General features: G+C 42.1%; 1 protein-coding gene across 1 annotated transcript in view; it reads left to right on the top strand.

Moving 5' to 3' along the window:
- The window catches only part of HAAO (3-hydroxyanthranilate 3,4-dioxygenase), a 51,647-nt gene that overhangs the window by 13,145 nt on the left and 15,156 nt on the right, over window positions 1–23,346 (top strand). Inside the window, exons 3-6 of the mRNA XM_054986164.1 lie at window positions 4,941–5,024; window positions 11,291–11,397; window positions 16,369–16,458; window positions 17,287–17,330. Coding sequence (XP_054842139.1) covers window positions 4,941–5,024; window positions 11,291–11,397; window positions 16,369–16,458; window positions 17,287–17,330 — 325 coding nt within the window. The remainder of the gene's footprint in view (window positions 1–4,940; window positions 5,025–11,290; window positions 11,398–16,368; window positions 16,459–17,286; window positions 17,331–23,346) is intronic.

The following is a 23,346-nucleotide window of genomic DNA, read 5'->3' as shown; positions in this document are numbered from 1 at the left end:
AAATAAATAACATTATAATAAATAACAACATAAATAAATAACAATTTTCACTACATATTAACAGCATTAAATTTACAATAGATGTCAAACTCAGCATATTTATTTTGTAACAAAGGTACAGGGTTTTGACAGCCACAGAAGGAAGTACTTAATGGAATTAATTTTATTGCGGGAGCTAAAATGGCTTGAGCGAGTGTGGCGGCAATCTCACGACGAAGAGGCAAGATCATGTTATAGGATGTTTATGAAAGCCTATGAGATGGCGGTGAAGGCTATAAAGAAAGAGTTCTATACAGCCTCCATCGCATCAGCTAGCTCGCACCCAGCTAAAATGTTCAATGTGGTTTAGTCACTGGTCTCCCTCCCAGGAGGAGGCCATCAAATTCAAAATTTGGACATTAGCTGTGAGGCTTTGGGGAGCTTTTTTGCTGATAAATTTTTGTCTCTCTACCATGACTTGCTAGCCACAGTTGATACAGTAAAGGAATTAGAGACCCCTTGGCCATCTTTCGTGTCAATATTTGATCAGTTCAGTCCACTCTCTGGGGAGGAGATTGACAGGACCCTGCAATCAGGCCCACGACTTTCCCCCTGGACCCAAGCCCATCGTGGCTGGTAAAGGCCAGTGCCAATGGTCTATGGTCCTCATTGGAGGCCATTGTTAACACATCCTTGGGCACCGGTGTTTTTCCCAGGCCATTAAAAGAAGCTATGGTGAGACCTCTCTTGAAGAAACCATCACTGGACCCTACTGACCTGGTCAATTATTGCCCAGTTTCGAACCTCCTGTTTCTGAGAAAGGTGATTGAACAGGCGGCTGTGGAACAGATACAGGGTTTCCTGAAGGATGTCTTTGCCCCAGATTCCTTTCAGTCCAGGTTCCAGCCAGGACATGGGAAAGAGATGCTACTGGTCGCTCTCATGGATGACCTTTGCAGACATCTGGATCGAGGCGGTTCAGCACTGCTGATATTATTGGATTTGTCAGCAGCATTCAACACAGTCAATTACGATCTTCTGACCCACCACCAATGTGGGGATATGAGGGACTGCCTTACAGTGGCTTATCTCTTTTCTCCACGATCGGGGACAGAGGGTGGCGCTTGGGGAGAAATTGTCTCCCTGTCACCCATTGGTGTGCGGGGTCCTGCAGGTGGCAATACTCTCCCTTTTATTGTTTAACATCTATATGCACTCCCTTGCCCAGTTGGTGCGAAGTTTCGGGCTTGAGTGTCATCAATATGGAGATGACATCCAGTTGTATCTCATGATGGATGGCCAGCCTGACTCAGCACCAGATGTCCTGGAACATGTATTTGCAGCCGTGAGTGATTGGTTAAAACAGAGTTGACTGAAACTGAACCCAACAAAGACGGAGGTCCTGTACTTGAGCCACGGCAGACTGGGTTCAGGACTCCGGCTCCCAGCCCTCAATGGGGCATAGCTTGTGCCAGTTCCAAAGGTCAGGAGTCTGCAGGTGATCCTGGATGCCTCCCTGAAAATGGAGGCACAGTTCGCAGCAGTTGTCAGGTCTTCTTTTTTCCATCTGCAGCAGACCAGGCAACTTGTCCCCTACCTGTCTACCTGTGACTTAACTACAGTGATCCAGGCAACAGTCATCTCCAGGCTAGACTACTGTAACTTGCTCTATGCAGGCCTACCCTTGTGCCTGACCCAGAGATTGCAGCTGGTGCAAAACGCAGCGGCACGCATCATTATGAAAGCACCAAATAGAAAGTATATTACACCAATACTGCACGAGCTGCATTGGTTGCCAGTGGAGTACCGGATCAGGTTCAAGGTTCTAGTATTGACCTATAAGGCCTTGTGCGGACTGGGGCCAGGATACTTGAGGGACCGTCTTTCCCTGGAGGACCCTCCAATCAGAAGAAAAACAACTGTTATCGGTCCCTGGCCCCAAGGAGGCCCGCCTCACCTCGACTAGAGCCAGGGCTTTCTCATTCCTGGCCCCTACCTGGTGGAATGCTCTGTCTTCTGAGACCAGGGCCCAGCAGGATTTACTATCTTTCTGTCAGGCCTGTAAGACAGAGTTTTTCCACCAGGCTCATGGCTGAGGTTGGGCCTCCACTGGCCAGAGGATGCGACATCTACCCCCCTCCCTGTGAAAGTTGCCCACCACTGTTTGTTTTTCAGCTGCTGTTACTGCGCTGCTATATCCAGTTGGTTGCGATATCGTTGGTTATTAGGTGTATTGCTGCCACCAGGCAAAAGAGTGCTGCTATTCTTATATGATGTTTTAACGTTTTAATATGGAACGTTTTTAAATTATTTTAAGGTTGTTATCCACCCTGAGTCCACTTGCGGGGATGGCGGAATACAAATATGATATAAATAAATAAATAATTGTGAATAGCTTGAGTCTTTCCTGTAGAATGTCGTTCTAATTTAGAGTCAAAGTATCTCTAGAGCTTAGCTGTGTGAATATTTTTCTTCCCCCGCCACCCCCTTCATGCCAAACAGCTGTGGGAAACTATAGCCAGGATCATTTCCATGGATGGAAGGCTTATTTCTTTCTTGAGGACAATTCCGTCACTATCTCTTCTTCTGAGCTACCTTTTGTCCTACTAGAGAAAAGATATAAGTAGTCATTTCTTTTCCCTTACAGGGAAAATAGAAATATGGAAATAGATGTGTTTTCCTCACATATGCTCATTTCAAAGTCCTAGTTCTGAGTACAGCCACTCACAGGTGCTTTGACTTTTTTTTAAGTACCTCAGAAAAAATTGACACACTTGACTGTGATATATTAATCTGAGTATTTTTATCATGCCAGATTGCTGCTTGCCATATTGATAGCTTTTAGTATATTTATTGATTTGTGTTGTTTTATTATAATGATAGTTTAATCATTATTCTTTAATGAACACTTCGTGTTAAGCCTTTGGCTGTAAAAGTAATATTGTCTGACTGAAAAAAATGCACTTTGTATATCTTTGTAGGTAGAATCAGTTAAAAAACAAACACAAATACATTTATCATTTGACCTGTAGGAAGACTTGCTTTCTTCAAAGTTGTTTTAAGGCAGGAAAACAAGAAATAAAAATGTCCAATGCCTGGCTCTCAACAGCCATATTTTATTTATCTAGGTAGGGAAGGAAGGAGGGTCAGAGGGAAAAAGAGAGAGAAAATTGCAGTTTGGAGGTTGACTTCAACATGGGGTAAATTGTGTTCTCTGAGTTTTTGCATTAGCAAAATAAGAATGATGCTTGCAGTGACTTCCTAAAAACATTTTCCTGGGAGTAAGGCCCACTCAATAAATTTGAGTTGAATTCTGAGTAAATCTGTTTAGGATGGCTCTCTGAGTCGGATTAGCACTCTCCTGTCAGGAGTCTACGCTGATATAAATCATAGAGGCTGTGGCTGAGTTGGTTGGCCCCCTTTCTCTCCTTATTTTTTACTAGTAAAAGTGGGAGACTGGACAGGTTGCTGGCTGTCAGTCTTCCTTTCTGACTAAAACTGTTAACCCAGAGTTGAATGCAAAGGAAAAAAGAGAAATCACCAGAAGAGAAGCAAAAAGAAAAAAAAATCTGACTACATCAGTCCTTCCATGTGGATTACTCATCTGGAAAGATGTGTGCATGTGTGAATGTGCAATGAATGCTACCTCCCCATCATTTAATGCTGGGTTAACAGTTTTAATCAGAAAAGCCCCCATAGCCTGAAGGCTTTCTGGGCCAGATGAAATTCCTCCTGGTGCTCCTTGATCCACTATCTTCGGAGGACTTCTTTAGGCACAATGGTAGCCCTGGCACCATGGCACCTAAGCGAAGGGCAGCAGCAGCAGAAGGCCACTGAATACACATCAGTGAGTTCCATGTGCCTGGGACCTCCTGGGTCTCCTTCAATAATTGCTTTTTCTTTCTAATTTTCACCCTAATCTGCATTACATGAGCCTTTGTGGCAGTCGGGGGCTCAGAGGATGAAGGAGACCCCTCCCTCCTCAAACCCACATGTACAAGCCCATGTGACTGTTACCAGGCCGGCCTTTCCTTGCATTGTGCATAAAAGTGCACAGAAAGGGGTAGTGATGGCGATGCTGGCACTGATGGCACCATGCCGTCTGCTGCTCCCCTCCCCAGTGTAATGCAAGCCTTTGATCCCTACGAGCCACTCAGTGCCAATGCCGTAACATGATTGCTCAGGAAGCAGTGGGGGGGGGGGGATGAACTCATGCACGCTATGCACATCGCCTTCCTGCTGATGGAGTTAATGCTAAGGGCTCAGCCTCTCCCCTTTGGAGCCAATGGGTTGTATGTACAGACAGACTTGCTCATTTTTTCCTGTTATGCACACTCCTACTGGCAACAATGATATCCCCTCAATATATCATTTCTGGCCAGGGGGCTGAGCACCTTTGGCAAGTGGAATGTGTAGTTCTGTGAAGAGATTACTGACTGAGAATTTTCTATATTCTCAAAAAACCTTTAAAGTGGAGCAACTGGATATTACTGAGGCACATGTGATTGGAACTAGATCAACCTTCCACAGGAATATTTACAGTGGAAAGACCATTCTAAGCTGGAAGAAGGCAATCTTAACAACTTCTGTCAGTCCTCTTTTCATAGATAGCGAGGCATCTAGAACACCCCCATACACTATTTACCGCCTCCTTCCAGTGGCATGTGACACTTTTTAGAAGCAGCTGTAGACCTGTTCCTGCACTGCCAGGGCTAAACAATTCGGAATGCTCAGCTGTTATCAGGTTAGGGCAGGGGGAGCTTTTTAAGTAAGCAATATTTTCTGCATGCCAAGGCAGTTACCCAAATATAATGAAAATATGCTATAAACAATCTTTCCACTTAATTGCACTTGGATCACACAAAACTGCTGAAGGCCCTATTTCCCTGGGAATTGTTTGGGGATCCAAGTCAGGATGTATCAGGCATATTGATATATATCTCTTTTGTTTTACACCATAGTTATTTTACCAGCTGGAAGGAGATATGTGCCTGAAGATAGTAGAAAATGGACAACACAAAGATATCTGCATTAAAGAAGGAGAGGTAAGCATAGGTTTGTAAAGGTATGATTGTTATGAAATGATATGCATCTTTGAAGCAAACTGCTCATAGAGTGAGTTTTGTTTGATTTTTTATTGCAGTAGTTCTCTGAAAAGACAAGCCACTTAAATTGACTGTAGTTCTGTAGTATTTCTTTTATGCTGGTCTTTGACCGTATAATAAATTTGAATTTGACTGGTAACTTACCTCTTTAGCACTTCAAGCAGCACAACAGTTTGACAGCACGTAAAGTTTTTTTGTTACACAATTTGGGTGCAGGCACTAATTAATAATGAATTACACTTGGCAATTCAGTAGCAACCACACATTCACTTTGATAGCTCACTGTACAAAAAGCAGCTGAACAGATTTTACAAACATTATGGAATAGATCTGGTGAAGAAATTATTATTAATCTGATTTTTTTGCATCAAAGAGCCTGATATTTTTATTATATTATATGATTTTATTATATATATATATATATAATATATATTATACGATTAGTGGGTGATCCTTAGGGCATGTTTGTTACATCCAATCAAAAGTAAATGCCAGTGCCACTTGACTGCACAGTGTAGTAGGTAGATGTGTGTATACACACCCTTTTCAGCCATTATGATTTTGGTACTTTGTGTGAATGGAGCAATGTGCATATTTTCCAGCTTCGGTATACGACTGGAAACTCAGATTCTTGAGTGTATGAGTTCAAATATCCTGAAGACAGAACTATGCTTGTTGCCATGTTCACAGAATATGGTGAGCTTTACCAAAAGTACATAGAGTGTCATCATGGTACGTGAGGTAGGTGCACCAAAACCATAATGGCTGAAAAGGGCTACATTATGATCAGCACGTGGTAGTCACCACCAGGGCTCATTTTGAGGGGGAACGCACAGGAACACAGTTCCAGCAGTTCCCCAAAGAGGGCACATGACAGGTGGCCCCACCCATCTGACTCTCGGCCATTTCGGGCCCATTTCAGCCTGGATTGGAGCCAAAACAGGTGGTGGATCACTCTCCCACTCAGCAGCGACCCAATCCTGACCCCCTTTTCAGCCATTTTCAGCCCCTTTATTGCCATTTTGGAACCAATTTCGGCCCTGAATGGCCAGGATTGGGTCCAAAACAGCCAGGACAGGTGATGTCAGGGGGTGTGGCATATGCAAATCAGTTATGTGAATAACACACTTTTGGTGATGGAAAGGGGCATGGCATATGCTAATGAGTTATGCTAATGAATCATGCTAATGAGTTCCTCCAGCTCTTTTTCTATGAAATGACCCCTGCTCACCACTTTTGTTGATTATTGTGACTGCACAGTTTGGGCTGATTCTGATTTTTATTTATGACATAGCCCTGGTATGTTAGGGGGAGGAGGAGGAGGGAGAGCTGAGAGGGGAAACCTGTGAGATGAAAGGTCCTCTGGTCTGAATGTTGTCCAATTATCTCCACACTCTGGCAGCTACTTTCCTTCTGTTTAAATACCAGCTACCACAATATCCATAAAAAGGAGGATACAAGATTTTATTTACTTGATGGTAGCATGTAGCTTTGGGTTCCCTAAAGGTGTTTTATTTGTGACTCTGATAATATGTTACTTGATAGTGAGGTAATTAGAAATCCCCTTCCCACAGCTATTTTTTTACCTGACAGATAGTATACAAATGGAACAGAACAACAACCAAACATTTATTTACAGAAAATAAGTTGAAGAAACAGTTTAAGTTTTGTGTGGAACAAATAGTAAAACAAATGTACAACTGGCTTGCAACCTCACTTCCCAGAGATTATATCTTTCCTTCACTGGGAGTTAACTGGTTGAGCCTGATCCTAAATTATCACACACACAAAAGCTGGGGAAAGAAAATAACCCCTTTTCCTCCAGATAGGGCTCCTCAGCATTTAAGGTTCTTTTGCAGCCTCTACCACAGTTAACAGGCTTCTACCCAGTACTAGGCTGCTCTTTTAAACTTTTAGAGAACCTGGCTTGTTTACTTCAATACACAAGGTTCCTACCCTATCAAAACCCAAAATCCTAACTAAAAGCCCAAAATAAAAGCCTAACTCCACATATGCTCTTATCCAGAGCTACCAAGTGTGAGAAAGAAGGTATCAGTTCTCCTTATTTAAAGAAAGCTGGCTCACCCCCTCCCATCCAGTGTACTTCCACAACTGGCCAATCTCTGGGGCAGATTCTCCAGGTTCGAGGCCCTGGAGCCAGGCAGAATCTGGGGGGTGATTGCATAGGCTACATACAGCATGCCCTAGGGTTGGTTTTCCCCAAAGTTTACTGAGCTAGGGTGAAGGCAGTAGTGTAGCATTAAGAGATCAAGCAGAAATGCAGATCAGAGTTTATGCCACTGCCAGGGAAATCAGCCCTAATGCTTCAGTCCACACGACTACCTTAAACACGCACTGCTTGTGCCTCCTCTGAAGTTTCTCCTGCAGGTTGGTCACCCGTACTGAACACCAACCTCAGCCGGCACTGTACAAGATTTAATTTACCTACTTTGTATCTTCTGATGTTGTGAAGTGTGCTATGTAAATAAGTTACTGTGGTCTTCAGCCCTCCATTTGCCAGTTCTTGATCTCAAAGACTTTCTCATAACTCTAGACTGTGTTGGCAATTGGCTTGTGAAATGTGGTTTTCTCCTCCCATTTTCATGCAATTAATAGATCTTCCTTCATAGTTTCATGCTTCTCACTGGTGTCTATGTCCTACAGTTTGTACAAGTGAAATAAATTAGAAGCAAATCATATACACTGACTTACAACAAGCCTTTACAATGATGGAGTAATGCAGATGGATAATTATGTTGGAAATCCTTTTATTCTAGCAGCAAGTTTCTCTGTAATTTATATTAACAGAACCCAAATTATGCTAACTTACTACATGCTCCATAGAGAGTGCAGTTGGTTTTTCATTTTAATTGTGTCTAACCGTTATATTTTTTAATTAGTTGGGGAATCGTTTATATCCCCATATAAGCTGTTATATTAACAGTGCAAGGGGAAAGGAGCCATTGTATCTCTTTTGTTGTTAATATTCTTATGGCCGCAGTTGCCAATGAACATTTGAATGCCTACAACAGCTGAGGAAAAATGAGAACCCCTTGAAAGAAAGCAGTGGAGAAAATGAAACCTAATGGAGGTGTGCATCCAAACTTCCCAAAAGATACACACAAAAATTGCTGTTTTGGGTCATTACTGTTATTTCTGGAATCGTAAGCATTAGAGGTGGGCACAGACCAAAAAATGGACCAAAATTTAACATGGACTGGCCCAGTTCAGCGTTCGTGAACTGGTGGATCATGGGATGCCTGTTTTTCATGGACGCCAGAACTTTTGGACAGTCTGTTAGTCCATTTGGGTCATAAATCCCAGAAACAGGTGCTTTAAACTTGCTTCAGCTGACAAGTGGGGAGTCCACCTGTCAGCTAAAGCAAGCTGTGCAGCCCATGGAGGCTGCCGGGCCCAGGCAAGCTCAAGCCACTCAGTCGCGCCACAGCTCCAGCTCCTCTCCCTCGCTTTGTGGGGAGGGGGAGGGGAGTGCACAGCACAGCTGATCTGTAGCCGGCTCCAGCCACGCCACTGTGGGGGCTGCCTGGCAAACCTCCAAGCAGGGCAGAGGGTCCTTTAAACTCCCCCTGCCAGCCAGCTGGAGCCCACCAGCCAGCTGGAGCAACAGAGCACCTTCCGCACCACTCACAAGCAGCACAGAAGGCCCTTTAAACTCTCCCCTTGCTCCAGCTGACTAGCAGAGACCACCAGCCAGCTGGAGCAACAGAGCACCCTCCGCACCACTCACAAGCAGCACAGGAGGCCCTTTAAGCTCTCCCCTTGCTCCAGCTGACTGGCAGAGACCATCAACCAGCTGGAGCAACAGAGCACCCTCTGCACCCCTTGAAAGGGACATGGAGGGCACTTTAAACTTCCCCCTTGTTCCAGCCAGTCAGCTGGAGCAAGAGGGTTTAAAGCCCCCATTTCTGTGCCAGTTGCTTGAAAGCAGCACGGAAACTGGTGATGATAGACCATGGACCAACCAGTTCATGAACCAGGGCGGGTCCATAAAATGTTTATGGTCTATGGTCCATGAAACATGACGGACCACGGAACAATGGCCCGTAGTTTTTTCCCGGTCCGTGCCCAACTCTAGTAAGCACAAATCCAGGGTTTTTAGACATTATGAAAAACACCTTCCAAAAATCTGTGTTGTTTTTCATGTACTTACTGATGCTCCTCCTCCTTCTCCATGCTGCCATCTCTAACAAGGTCTGGTGCTGGTCTAAGCCCGTGAACATTTTCAGTGGAATGAATTACCCCATCCACTCTTTAGAGTAGTAGTCATTAAGGTGTCCTTACGGTGGAGTGAAGACAAGTGTCTCACAGCAATTGGACAATTGATTCGCCATATGTAGTCACACACATATGTGCTCTATTTTTTTTTTAAATTAAACCATTGTCAAAGATTACAGTGATGGGCCAGGGGAGCAGTTTTCCATAAATGAACTCTTCTTTACCTTGTGAAAAGAGGACCACAACAAGGAAGGGTAGCAAATGCAGCATTTTCAATGGAAAGGTGAAAAAAGAAGTCAATCAGTCACTGTAAGATTATAGATGCAAATTTGACTCTGTCAAGCTGGGACTGAATAGGGACTATGAATGGTTATCACATTATCACAGGTAACAGATTTCCTTTACAGAGGTGGGGTCTGGGGGAGCTCAGTGACACCTGGCGTGGGCTTTCGGGGACCACAGATCTCTTTGTCAGATGCATCTGGCAGGGAGAGCTGTGGTTATCGAAGGCTCATACTGCATTGGAATTGGATGGTCTAGCTGTTTGGCTGCTACAGACTAACAGGGCAAACTCCTTTGAAGCCAACTGATACACACACTAAAAGGAGATGTTTACATATACTAGCAAAGGAATGTTTTGGTTGCTCCCTCCCCCTTCCCCCGCTAATTGCCTCTTCTCTCTCCTCCTCCCTCCTCCTCTGTATTTGACCAGTCTCTGTATCATGCATCTGACGAAGAGAACTTGATTCTCGAAAGCTTATGCTACAATAAAATTGGTTAGTCTTAAAGGTGCTACTGGACTCTTTTTGATTTTGTAAGATTATATGTTTTATGTTTAATGTTTAATGAAATGTTTTAAATGTTTTAATGATGTTATCTGCTCTGAGCCTGCTTGCGGGGAGGGCGGAATATAAATACGATAAAATAAAATAAATAATAAAAAAATAAATATAAAGAAACTAGGTGCAGCCAAGCTGTTTTGTTTTGCTTTAAAGCATGATCTTGTGCTCGCCAGCTGGGCTGACACCATTTCCCCTAGATGTGTGCACCAAAAAAAAAAGAAGAAGAAATCTGGATCCAGGTTTCAGGGATCTCAAAAAAAAATCCAGGATTCCTGAAATCTGGGAAAGATTATCTGATCTGGTTAAAACAGGTCACAGAATTTTGGATTTATTTGGCCATTATTCCCTAAGGGGGAAATTATCTGGGGGCTATCTGAGGGGCTGCGGCTAATTTTTCAAGAAAACTCCACCAAATTTGCCAGGAACCTACTGCTGACCGTCCTGCAAAGATTACCCAAGTTTCAGGAAGATTGGACCCGCAATGTCCACTATGGACCTCTGAAGAAAGTGCTCCAAACCACTCTACATTATTCCCTAGGGGAAAACTATTTGATGCATCTCCAGTAGGCTGTTGGTGGCATTTTTCAAGCAAATTCCACCAAATTTGTAAGGAACTTACTACTGACTGTCCTCTAAAAGACTACCCTGATTTGATTAGGAAAAGCCAGATTTAGTCAGATAGGTAAAAAAATCTGGCTTTTTTCTGAATCCTGGATCAAGATTGCACACCCCTAATTTCCCTCACATAGGAAACAATGGAGACAAGAGTGCCAAGGGGTACTAACTTCAGGGGGTCTGTAAAATCAAAATCTATTGTCCATTTTGCTTGAAACATAGGGATTCTTTAGATTAGATGGAGGACTGTGTTTTGTGCCATTATCTTTAAAAACAACCCCAGGTTATTAAATTGGTTCCCCCACTAAAAATACTGGTCCCAAAATTCCAGACTCCCTCCCCCCACATGGATTTGAATCCTGAACTGGTACTGTCCTGCCCCCAAATCAGGAATAAATAGTAGAAGTGTCCTTTCTGTATCCCAGATCTGAAATTATAATGAATTTTTTTCTCAGAGCACACTCTTAAAACCTAACACAACATTTACATTATCTCAATTTTCTTTCTGGGCAGATATTTCTCTTGCCAGCCAGGATCCCACACTCTCCTCAGCGATACAAAAACACTGTGGGATTGGTGATTGAAAGGAAAAGGCTAAAGACAGAAACTGATGGTCTAAGGTGAAATATGATACACACTCTAGGACCTCCATGTCATTGCTTTATATTTTTCCAATGTTTATATTGTTTCCAATGTACACATAAAATGCATGTGAACAGAGACTGTACCATTCTGTTGACTATAAGAGAAAGCACCACATACTCCTTTTTCTGAATGAGGTGCTATGGAAGACTTGCCATGGAAAACTTGCTTACATGGCACCTCATATAATTTGGAATCAGTAAAGAAGGGTACAATAAAACTCCAATTAAAGTCCATAACAAAACTCTTAGTGGTTTTAATAATAGGGCTGGATTGTACGACCACAATCTGTAATTTCTGGGTAATTTTGAATCTGGGAAACTAATTTAATAAAGTCTATGCATTATTAGATATAAATCCATGTTTGTATTGTGTTCAGTACACCTTGCATTGAAATAAAGAGGGAGGGGACTGGTTTTTTTACCCCAATAATCATGACCATGTACAATTCATAGTACTTATTATCACTTCTTGGCCTTTTGGCTAAGATCAAGTATGTAGTACTTATTATGTTTGCGCACCCCTTTTTTTGCAACAAAAGATACTCCATCCAGTTCAATAAGGCTCTGATGAACATTGCAGTGTTGATGAGGAAGGATGCATACAAGCTGCTTAAGTAGGCTGATCACTCTTGCTGGATCAGGGTGACGAATATTAATGTAGCTATAATTGCACTCCTTATTGCTGTAATTGTACTTCTGCTTACATCTGTACAAATACACACAAGAATCCAATACTAATTTAGATGGATTCTTTAGCTAATGCAATTTACAAGGTATTTATTCTAGAGTAATTAGTTGCACATAATGTAGTATATTTTGTCAGTTCAGGTGAATAAATTACAGTAAGGAAAAACTATATCTTTGGTGACAGATCTGTGCTATAACACAGATTGAAACTAAGTAATAATAAAGCTGGGCAATTTCAAGTAGAGATGGGATGGGCAGGAGGGGGTACTGAACTGCTCCCCAGCATCCATTATTTTTGCAGCCAGTCAGCAATATTTAATAGGAACTTGGCTGGGAGAAAATGGCCTTACCATTTGCAAGGAATAATGGTGGCCTTTGAAGGGTTCAGTGCTGCCTCTGAGCAGTCTCTTCTCCATTAAAAATCATCCCAACTGTTGCAAGTCAGGCCTCCGACAACCCTATTTCCTTCATAACAGAGCTGCTGTTTATCACTCTCTGCGAACGCTAACAGATTTCTCACTACTATGGGACCTTTTTTTACTGGTGATAGGTTTCACTTGGAACAGAACAAGATCACACTTTATTATTCACAAGCATTCTTTTCAAAATATTTCTATAGTATATCTAGTCTTTATCAAAATTACGTGATTAAACTTAACAGTTCTGTCTTTAGATCATTAAACTTGCTTGGCCAAACCAAAAGAGAACCCTATTGATTAGAGGTGGGCACAAACCAGAAAAAAACAAACCATGTGATTCGTGGTTCATCTTGTTTCACGAAGCACAAACCACAAACTTTCACAAACTTGCCCCAGTTCGCAAACCAGTTTTGTGGTTCATGGGGTTTAAATACCCCTTACCATGATGCTGCAATGTGGCACGGAAAGGGCATTTCACCCCCGCTGGCTAGAATCAGCTGCTTGCTGAGGAGATCCCTGAAAAGCAGCTGATTGGGGGAATTAAATACTCCTTTCTCTGCTGCTTCACAGCAGTAGAGAAAGGGGCATTTTACCCCCCACTAGCTTGGATCAGCTGCTTGTCAGGGAGATCCCCGACAAGCAGCTGATCCACGGATTTAAATGCCCCCTTCTGTGCTGCTTCATAGCAGAAGGGAAAGGGGCATTTCACCCCCGCAGGTTTGGATCAGCTGCTTGTCGGGGATCTCCCTGACAAGCAGATGATTGGGGGGTTAAATGCCCCTTTCCATGCCACTTCACAGTGGCACGGAAAGGGGAAGGGCTTTTACATGAACCAAATGAACTGGCAGACCAGTTCGTGGAAGTTCGTGGAAAACGAGGTTCCATGAACTGCTGGTTCTCAAAGCATGAACCAGCCCAGTTCACGATGAACTTAATTTGTCTTGCAGTTCGTGCCCATCTCTACTATTGATCACTTGGTTTGGTGTGAACTTATCACTCCATCAGTGTGACAGAACTTTGCCCTCGGCCCAGTCTTATCCTGTCTTCACCAAAATGCATAGTTTTTTTATTCATTCCTTCCTGGATCTCAACAGCCATCTTTTGGTTGTTCTGACATGTCAGAAATGTGACGTCTGAACTAGATACTGTGTCTGGCACTCTAACCTGACTCTGATATTTAAACAGTCAAATGAGACATCAGGGAACCAAAATTTGTCTCAGGCTTATAGCATTGAAGGGAAGGGCGGCTCCAGCTTTTCTTCCCACTGTTTTCTTGAGTCCAGAGGACCTTTGGGGCCTTATTAGCCCTGCTCTGGGACAAATAGAACAGCACCAAGCTTTTTCGGCTCAGTCTCAAGCTGAATCATGTCTCCGTATACTTGGAACTTCCGTTCCTCAACATCACTGCATTGTACAATATCAGAGCCAGGAGCCCTGAGAGAAGGGATTTCATTTCCCCGGTGGGGGTGGAGGATCCCGTTTTCACCCTCCACCACCCACCACCAGTCACCTGTCTGTTGGGGAAGAAGAGTGTGGGAACGGGCCTCCCAGGCATGCTCCCAGGAGCAGTGTAATGACGTCACGCCCACAAGTGATTGCACTGCCCCAAGAGCACACGCACTCTTTGCAGCAAGCTGATTTAGGCCCCAAATGGGCCCAAATTAGCCCATAGTGAAGTGCACTCGAGCTCCTGTGCCTGTGCAATGATGTCACCCAGAATGACATCACTGAAAGTGATGTCATCATGCTGGTGCAGGGCATGCATGCTTTGCAAGCAAGTAAAGTATATTGGGGCCACGAGAAAGATTAGCCCCAGGTCCCCAAACTCCTGCCAGGACAGTAAGGGGATCTGGCAACCCTACCTGAGAGCTGGGATCCCAGACCCACCTCATACCAAACCTAACATCTGGTTTGGCCCTAAGTTATGGTTCTAGATTGTACCATTTATTTATTCCTTAGGGAGGGAAAATGGAGGAGAGGACAATGCTTTGGGTCCCCATTGGGGAAAAAGGCAGGGTATAAATGAAGTAAAAATTTTAAAAATTTAAACGAAAAATAATATTCTACCTTTTAATTAATTTTATGTACCATTCCTTTCTAAGCAATAAACAACTTGTACCACAATACTGAAAAAACACATTGTGTATATAAAACATCTCAGTTAGATGAGATGTACATTTTGGCACAACTATCATAACAGAATACACCAAAATCCTATCCCAGGAATTAATATGTATTGTTTTATCAAAATAGCTTCTAGGTGGAGTATTTCAACCCAGAAAAAAACAGGTAACCAGAGAGGTTGTAAGAAAAGGAAGAAACCTTGGATATGTGAATATCAATGTCAATATCAAAGAAACTAATAATATATTACATTAAAATCTTTAGTCAAATTCAAAATATTAAAAATTGTACATTAAAATCTGTTAACTTTGATTACATATATGAGTATATTTACCCTAGTGTAATTTTTTTTAAAAGAACAGTTACAGTTATACATTTGGGGATTTCACATATTTATAGGCATCTTTCAAAGGTACCATTATTTATAACATAATATACATGTAAATCAAACTTGTTTGGACCATAAAGCCTTCCTCAGTGATTTAAATTTGTACAATACATACCATATACTGTATTATTTACATTACAGTAAGCCTGACCAGAACACTAATTCTAAAAAAGGAAGAGATAAAAGAGAAAGTCTTGTCTAAAAAAAATGAATTAATTTTGTGAGTATTTTATAAAGAATAAAAATAAACTATAATTTAAAAATTAAATTACATTAACAAGATGTAAAAAATATGGAATGGGTATATCCTACTTCATTATTCTAATAGATTAGGAAATCACTAACCACTTGTCAAGATAGTGATTATTAGTAGTCCAGATGGAATACATAAATTCCAGACATCTGGACTACTTTACAATTTCAAACCTGTAAAAAGCCAATTGAAAAAAAATAATGTTAGCACAAAAAAAATTACCTCTACAAACCAGGTCAAGATGAATCATAGCCAAATAGTGTGTAAAGCCTATCTGAGGATGTTTAGTGCTTTGGTCAGGCTTACTGTAATCTAAATAATATAATATGTGGTATGCATTATACAAATTTAAGCTGCTAAGGAACGCCTCATGGCCAAAACATGTTTAATTAACATATATATTATGTTATAAATAAGGGTACCCGGTCATTTGAAAGATGTCTGCAAATATGTGGCATCCCCATGTACTTAAAACGTTTTTACGCTAGAGGAAGCTATCCATATATGTAACCAAAGTGAATAGATTTTTAATGCACTATTTTTAATATTTTGGAATTTGACTAAAGATTTTGTAATTTAATATGTTTTTATCTGTGGTGATACTGACCTTGATATTCTATCCAACATTTTTCTTTTTCTTTCAACCTCTTTAGTTACCAGGGGCTTTCTCTATATATATTGTTAATTTTGGGTTTTCTTTCGGCTCACTCTTTAATTTATTCTTATCCCACAATCTGCTAGTCTTTCCCATGATGCCTGGAAACTCACTTAGCTTGTCTTTCTAGCCTGCACTGACTCAAATGCCATATCATCAGTGGCTGAAAACATGAATTTGCTGCCAACACATGTAATTCCATTGATAGAATAAAATACATTTAGTTTACTCTAAAATCAGATTTCAAACTTCTCAACGGCTGTAACTTTTATTATCCTGTTGGAACAAGAGTGTTCATATCTGACTTAAAATATCATTATACATTTTACTGTGGCATAATATCTTTGGGGAACAACATACCAGCAGCCTTGTATTTTAAGTTAGAATTATTGAATAAATGCGCCCCCTCTCCTTTTGGCAGATACTATGTTGGAGAGTCAACTGATGTTCTTTTTGAAAGGTGGTTTTACTGTGAGGATCTTGGTACACAACTTATCCCGATAATCCAAGAGTAAGTCTTCTCCTGTTTATTGCGTATAATACAAACTACTATAACTTAAGTTTTGAGACACGAAGTGCCTTTCAAGCTTTTACTCTGATACAGGGAATTGCAAAGGCAATGGGAAGCTAACAGTACCTACTGAGATCCAATATTGTGCAGTTGGGCTAAAGAGACTTGGCATGAAATGCTACTCAGAGGCAGGCAATGACAAACAACTTCTGAATGTCTCTTGCCTTGAAAACCCTACAGAGTTGCCGTAAGTCAGCTGAGACTTGATGGCACTTCCCACCACCAAGACATATAGCTAGCAGAGCCACTCATACTGTGTTTATGTGACCATACAAGATGTCACTCATGAGCTGGTCAGTGGATAGGTGATGGAGATGAGGAAAGAAGCATGCTGGATATAGTATAGGTCTTACTGAATCATCCAGAATTGCTGCACAGTTATTTGTTTAGGTTTCTATATTCCAGGAACTGGAAGATGAGAAGGGAGGTATTAGAAACACTTAGAACATGAGTAGCCTGCTAGATCAGGCTAATGGTCCACCTAGCCCAGCATCATGCTCCCTACAGCAGCAAGACAAATGCCCACAGGGATGTTCACAAGAAGTGCCCACAGACAACAGCCCTCACCTGCAGAGTGCTTTCTAGCATCTGACAACAAGAAACACTCTGCCTCCGAGGTCCCATTCAGCTATTGTGGCTAACAGCCAATCATAATCCTACCCTCCACAAATCTGTACACCAGGGTGCGCCAGGAACTTATACACTATACTAGCAGTTTTATTTGCAGTCCCTTTTGGATGATTCCTTATTTAATGTTTATTACTACAGGTTTTTCAGCTCAAGGCAGTATCAAACTGGAAAGCCCAATCCAGGTAACATAAACTAAATTCAGAATCAGGACAATGATCCATTCATCATGTTGTTTTTTTAAATTGTATGTGCTTTAATTGATATCTTCTTCTCTTTTTTAATACTTCTCTAAATTAAAATACTGCTGCATGGGAAACAGTAGCTTTCTTCTCTCTGTCCCAGCAGCCGTGAATGGAGAAAGAGGATGACTCATATTATTTTCCAACCTGAATTCAACCAGGATAGTGAGATCTCCAGCCTTCCCAAAGCACATTTAACATTGTAACAGAGTCCCACAATCCCCCTCTGCCCTGGCCATTTGGAATAATCCTGATTTTACCATTGCTGTCAGAATCTCATTAAATACATATAGCCATCATTAGTCTTTGTTATTACTTCTTCTCTCATGCTGATTGTTATACCGTATGAAGACAGTGCTGAAAAGTACAGAAGAAAGGTGAATATTAGCACAATCAAATCTCTCCTACTGAAATGGTCCCAAACCTGAAACTCAAGAAGACATTTTTACATAATGGTGAAAGATATAAATAACCTCCTAACATGTTATTAAAATTATTATTGATTGCACTGATTAAATTTTATCCCAGTGGTTTTTTACCTTTAATCTGTTACCAGTACCAAGGTACACATTATTACTGAATGTCCCCCTTATGTAGTTCTTTATTAAAATATTATATATTGCATTTCCCACCAACAACAGCTTCTCAGAATGGTTTGCAAAAAATCTCGATCATCAGTTGACAATTAAAATTTTAAAAATAGACAAGAAAAACTCAGCTATAGAACTTTCCCTCAAAATATTACCTTCTGCGTGAAATTAACTGCAAAATACACACCTAAAAATACAGCCTTATATAGAGGAGGTTGTTCTATATGCTGGAGCTACTGTCAAAAGACAACGGCCCATGCTGTGGCTGAATACTGTCACCAAATAGTCCAAGAAAATGGCCTATATATCATTTTCATGATATATGATGTTCTAATTATTAATAACTTATTAGGAGTGTAGCACAGCAGGACTCGAGTCCAGTAGGATCTTGTACACCAACAAGATTTTTAGAGTATAAGCTTTCGAGAGTCAAAGCTCCTTTCTTCAGAGCAAGAGTCCAGTAGCACCTATAAGGCTAACAAAATCTGTGGTAGGGTATGAGCTTTTGTGAGTCACACAGCTCACTTCTTCAGATACTTCATTGGGCTTTAACTCTTGAAAGCTTATACCCTGAAAATCTTATTGTTTTACAAGGAGTTACTGGACTTGAATCCTGCAGACCAACATGGCTACCTACCCTAAGCAATCATTTACATCGAGAAAAATGTCATTATAATTACATATCTGGGCTTCAGACGTAATTTTCACTGTGATTGCTTATTTTTAGACAGGAAATTACTGGCTTGGGATTCAAATCCATGTGTTTTTTCAGGATCCAGTGTCAGGAACTTTATTTTCAATGCGGACTATATGCAAGGGTCTAGGACAGCTGTTTATAAAGATAATGCCCCCAAATTTTCACAAAACTGTCCCTCTGGTCTAAAGATCCTCTAAGTTTCAAGCAGACTGGACAAAGGGGCACAATTTTACAGACCCCCAAAGTAGGTGCCTCTCTGTGCAGGTATACTTCTCTCTACTGATTCCTAAAATGGTAATCAAAGTCTAGCCAGCCATTGGCATTTAAAAAAAAAAACCTGTCTGCGTTCATTTGACTTTCCTACTCTTACAGCAGCTAACTGACAATACAAATGTTTTATTTTTCTGCTGAAAACTTCCATCCTTTCTTACTGTGGTCTGTTGTTTCTTTCCATTCACAAAGAGAGGAAGGCTTCCTTTGCAGAACTTCCCCCACAGATCTGCAATTATTCCCATGGGCCCTGGGCAAGATGCTCCCAGACATCCGACTTACTTGTGGAGGAAAAAAAGGAGGGAGGGGAAAAAGAACCATAGCTCTACCATTATTCCCTATGGGGGACTTTTAGGGGGTGGGGTGGAGTGGCTATTTTTCAACCAAATGAAACCAAAATTGCATTGGCGTGAGTGCTACCTGCCCCTCTTGCAAGTTTCAAGCAAACTGGACCAAGGGAGGAAATGGACTAGAAGGTAATTTCACAGAGGCACAAAACTATAAACCTTGCAATGAAATGGAAAATGACAGCCAGCCTTTTAGACATCTTTAAAAAGGCTAGCAAAGGAGCTTCTTTTAAGTTTAAAAGGGAGGTACCTGGTCTTGTGAATCATGTAACCCAGTGAAGGCTCCATAATACTTTTCAATATGCCGAAGGGAGGAATCAGCTATAGTGCTCAACATATCAGATTAATCCTGTTGACTTCTTGTACAAAAGCAGGATGTGTAGCATTTTAGGAGATGGGTGCTGGGCTTGAAATAGCTGGTGGAATGAAGAATGTAAAATGGGACTTTAATTTCAGCTCAACCAGAATCTCATGATTAAGAGAGGTCCCATTTTTTTCAGAAGTGTTAATAGTAGTTATTGGGACCCTGATTCCAATCAGAATTGTAGTATGAGGGGAAAAGACTTTAACCCTTTCCCCCTTCTTGTTCTCCCATCAAACCCACTCTTTGCCCATGACCAGAGCCTAGAAGTATCCATACTGTACCTATATACTTTCCTCCAGAGGACAGATAGTAATGGGGGGGGGGGGCAGGGCTGGTGCCAGGGTTTCTGGCGGCTGAGGCAAGATATCTACTTGTGTCCCCCCCCCAACTAACCAATTTAAAAAAAACAGAAGAAATGTAGGAAAAATGGAAAGCACAAAACTTGAAACTTCTTACATTTTTAATTTAATTTTTATTTCTTAATTTAAATGTTAAATTTTAAATAAATGTGTGAATAAATAACAACAGTCTTTGTTTTTCTTATTGTGAGCCAAAAATCTATTTTGTGAGCAGAAACAGCAACTCCTTGTGTGTGTGTGTGTGTGTGTGTGTGTGTGTGTGTGTGTGTGTGTGTGTGTGTGTGTGTGTGTGTGTGTGTGTGTGTGTGTGTGTGTGTGTGTGTGTGTGTGTGTGTGTGTGTGTGTGTGTGTGTGTGTGTGTGTGTGTTCCCACCTCTCTCTGAACTCAGAGACTCTTGGCAGTAGAAGGAAGGCTTCTCTTACAGGGCCTGCTTGGTTACCTTTGTCAGAGATCCCTTTTGGGAACTACCCTCCATGCTCATCCTTCTCCCCCCCTCCACCCTTGGGTTTGAAGTGAGCAGCAGCTGACAGCTAAGCATATGGTGTGTAAATATTAGAATTAAACTATTGGGGGAAAGGGGGAAGGTGGGGTGATATATGGAAACTAGGGGATGAGAGAAGGGAGGTGATAAAGAAGGGGCGCAGTGTGGGGCACTGCTATGCTGGAATGAAGGGAGGAACAGCATTGAGATCAAAGAAGAGGAAGGGGGGAGGAAAGTAATAGAATTTAAAACAACAACTTTAAGCCCAACAACAGTGATTTGCTCCTACCTGTCACACAGGGACTGAAAGGAAATTTGTGTGTGTGTCATCTCACTTCCTCCTTCCTCAGTGGAGGTGCACACACAACCAGCCACTCTTTCCACCAAAAGCAGCACCCCCGCCCCCCCAAAAAAAGCCTGAGGAAAGGTGAGAAGTAGAATTGATGCCAGTTAGGGAGGGGGAAAGGGATGTACTAAAAGGAATGACAGGATTGCCCATTGGAAATAATGGGAGAGGCTTGAAGGCCAATTGGAGAAAATGGGAGCCAGGAATGCCAATTTACTTGCATGGGCTCCATTGACATGCATTACAACACACACAAAAGAGCAAGAGTCCAGTAGTGAAGAAGTGAGCTATGGCTCATGAAAGCTCATACCCTACCACAAATTTTGTTAGTCTTATTGAAGCTACTGGACTCTTGCTTTTTTCTACTGCTACAGATAAACACGGCTACCCATCTTGATCTATCAACACAGGCCCCTGGGAGAAGAATCAGTGGTCTGGGACTGGAATGGCAGTGGGTGTGGAATGACAGGGGGTGTCATTTCAGTCCCAAAGCCCTGACCCTATTCCCAGAAACAGTCGTTCCACTCTTCGACCTGTCATTCCAGTCTCTGAGCACAGAATCTGTTTCTAGAGGCTGTCATTCCACTCTGAGGCTGTCATTCCAGTCCAAAAACACTTCTGCTACTCCCAGGGGCTGTCATTCCATTGTGGTGCCTGTAATTCCACTCCAAGAATGCTTCTACTACTACCAGGGACTGTCATTCCACTGTGCAACCTGTCATTCCTTCCCAGAGCACAGATTCTTCTCCAAGGGGCTGATATTGCACTCTGGGAGTTGTCATTCCAGACCCAGAATGCTGCTTCTACTCCCAGGAGCTGTCATTGCACTGCATTCTGGGTGCTTCCTTCCAGTCCCAGAGCACTGAGCCTATTCCACAGACTGTCATTCCACTCTGAAATCTGTCCTTCTAGTCCTGGAGCACAAACTCTATAGCTAGGGACAGTCATTGCACTCTGGGAACTGTCATTCCACTCCCAGAGTATTGTATCTGGTCCCAGAGACCTTTATGGAAAATCCATTCCGCATTTTCTTTGCAACTTTTTTTGTGTTGTGATGCATTTCAATGGAGCCCAGGCAAGTAAATTGGCATCCCTGGCTCCCATTATCTCCAATGGGCCTTCAAGCCTCTCCTATTATTTCCAATGGGCAATCCTCCCGTCATTCCTTTTAGTATATAGCGGGGGGGGGGGAGCAAAAAAGAAAGGAGGGAGCAAGGGGGAGAAAAGGTCAGATGGGAGCTCACTGCTCCCCAGCCAGCTAGAGTTTCTGTTCCTTGCTCCATGTGGAAGCTTTGTCCAAGGCTTACATTGAGAGGGGGGGGGAGGAGCAGGGAAATGGCAGAGAGAGAAATGTCCCTGCTGATTCTCTAGGTCCTTCCTGCTTTCTCCTTTCCCTTCCCCTTTGCTTTCTTCTGTCTTTATTTCATCTCATCCTCCCCCCCTCAGACCCCCCAAAGAAACTCATCACTTGGACTTCCAGGATGGAGCAGTGAAGGCATGGCAGTTGAGTTACAAGCTCTCTGCGGTGATCTCCCTGGTTCCTTGGGACTCAAGAATTCAAGCCCCCAAGTCCCCCCATGGAGAGGGGGACAGGCTGGAACAAGGTGGAGGAGCTCAAGGGGACTGGCAACCCCCAGGAAGCCCCCATGCTGGACGAAGGGAGAAGCCAATATGGCTACAAAGCTGCAAAAGCCAAAAGTCTGACAAGCAAAAATAAACTAAAGCCAAAATAAAACAGATTCCTGATAAGACAAACAAACGCAACTGGAAGACTGAGCAAAGTGACCCTACAAGACTTACCTCCAAGTAAGAAGATTGTGTTATGATTTTATGAGGGCTAACCAGCTTGATTACTAGGCGGCTGCCTTGGATGAATGCTGGGAGGAGGGAGTTAGACACAGAAGAGTGATTGCAAAGAAAACTCCCAGCAGAGGGCTGGAAAGCAATAAATTTTTGAAAACATAAACAGTAAAAGCGAAGCTTTTCACCACTTTGACAAGAGTTTGGACACAACATCTATAAGTAACTTTGAAATGGCTTTCCCGGAAAAAATATTTTCCAACTTGCAAGAAATTGCTAAATTGATGACTGAATTACTAACTAAAGCAGATGAGATATTTGGAGTGAAAGTAGATAAAAACACTATAAAAGATAATAATGCAGAAGAAATTTCTAAAGGGACAGACGTAGCTGGAAAAAAATTAGAGCAGAATGAGGAAAAGTCCAGTCTACATAATGGAGGAATATACCAGTACGTCTCTGTGAAGATACAAGGCACAAGCAGAGGGGAGGGGCGAAGCAGACCTATGAAGAAGAAACCCAGCGTACCATTTCTGAATGAGGAAAAAAGTATGCATCGTATCTTAAAGAAGAATAAGCAGAGAAATAGCAGCATTTTTACTGACCCCCTCCAGAATTGGTTAGAAGACAAGAAAAGCCGCCTTTGGGGATGCAGGTGGGAAAAGGACTTGATGTATCATTTTACAGGAAGAAAGAAGAAAAAA

This window comes from Eublepharis macularius, chromosome 1 (genome assembly GCF_028583425.1).
Source record: "Eublepharis macularius isolate TG4126 chromosome 1, MPM_Emac_v1.0, whole genome shotgun sequence".
NCBI lineage: Eukaryota > Metazoa > Chordata > Lepidosauria > Squamata > Eublepharidae > Eublepharis > Eublepharis macularius.
Note: the sequence above shows the minus strand (reverse complement) of the source record. Positions and strands in the feature narration are given on the sequence as shown.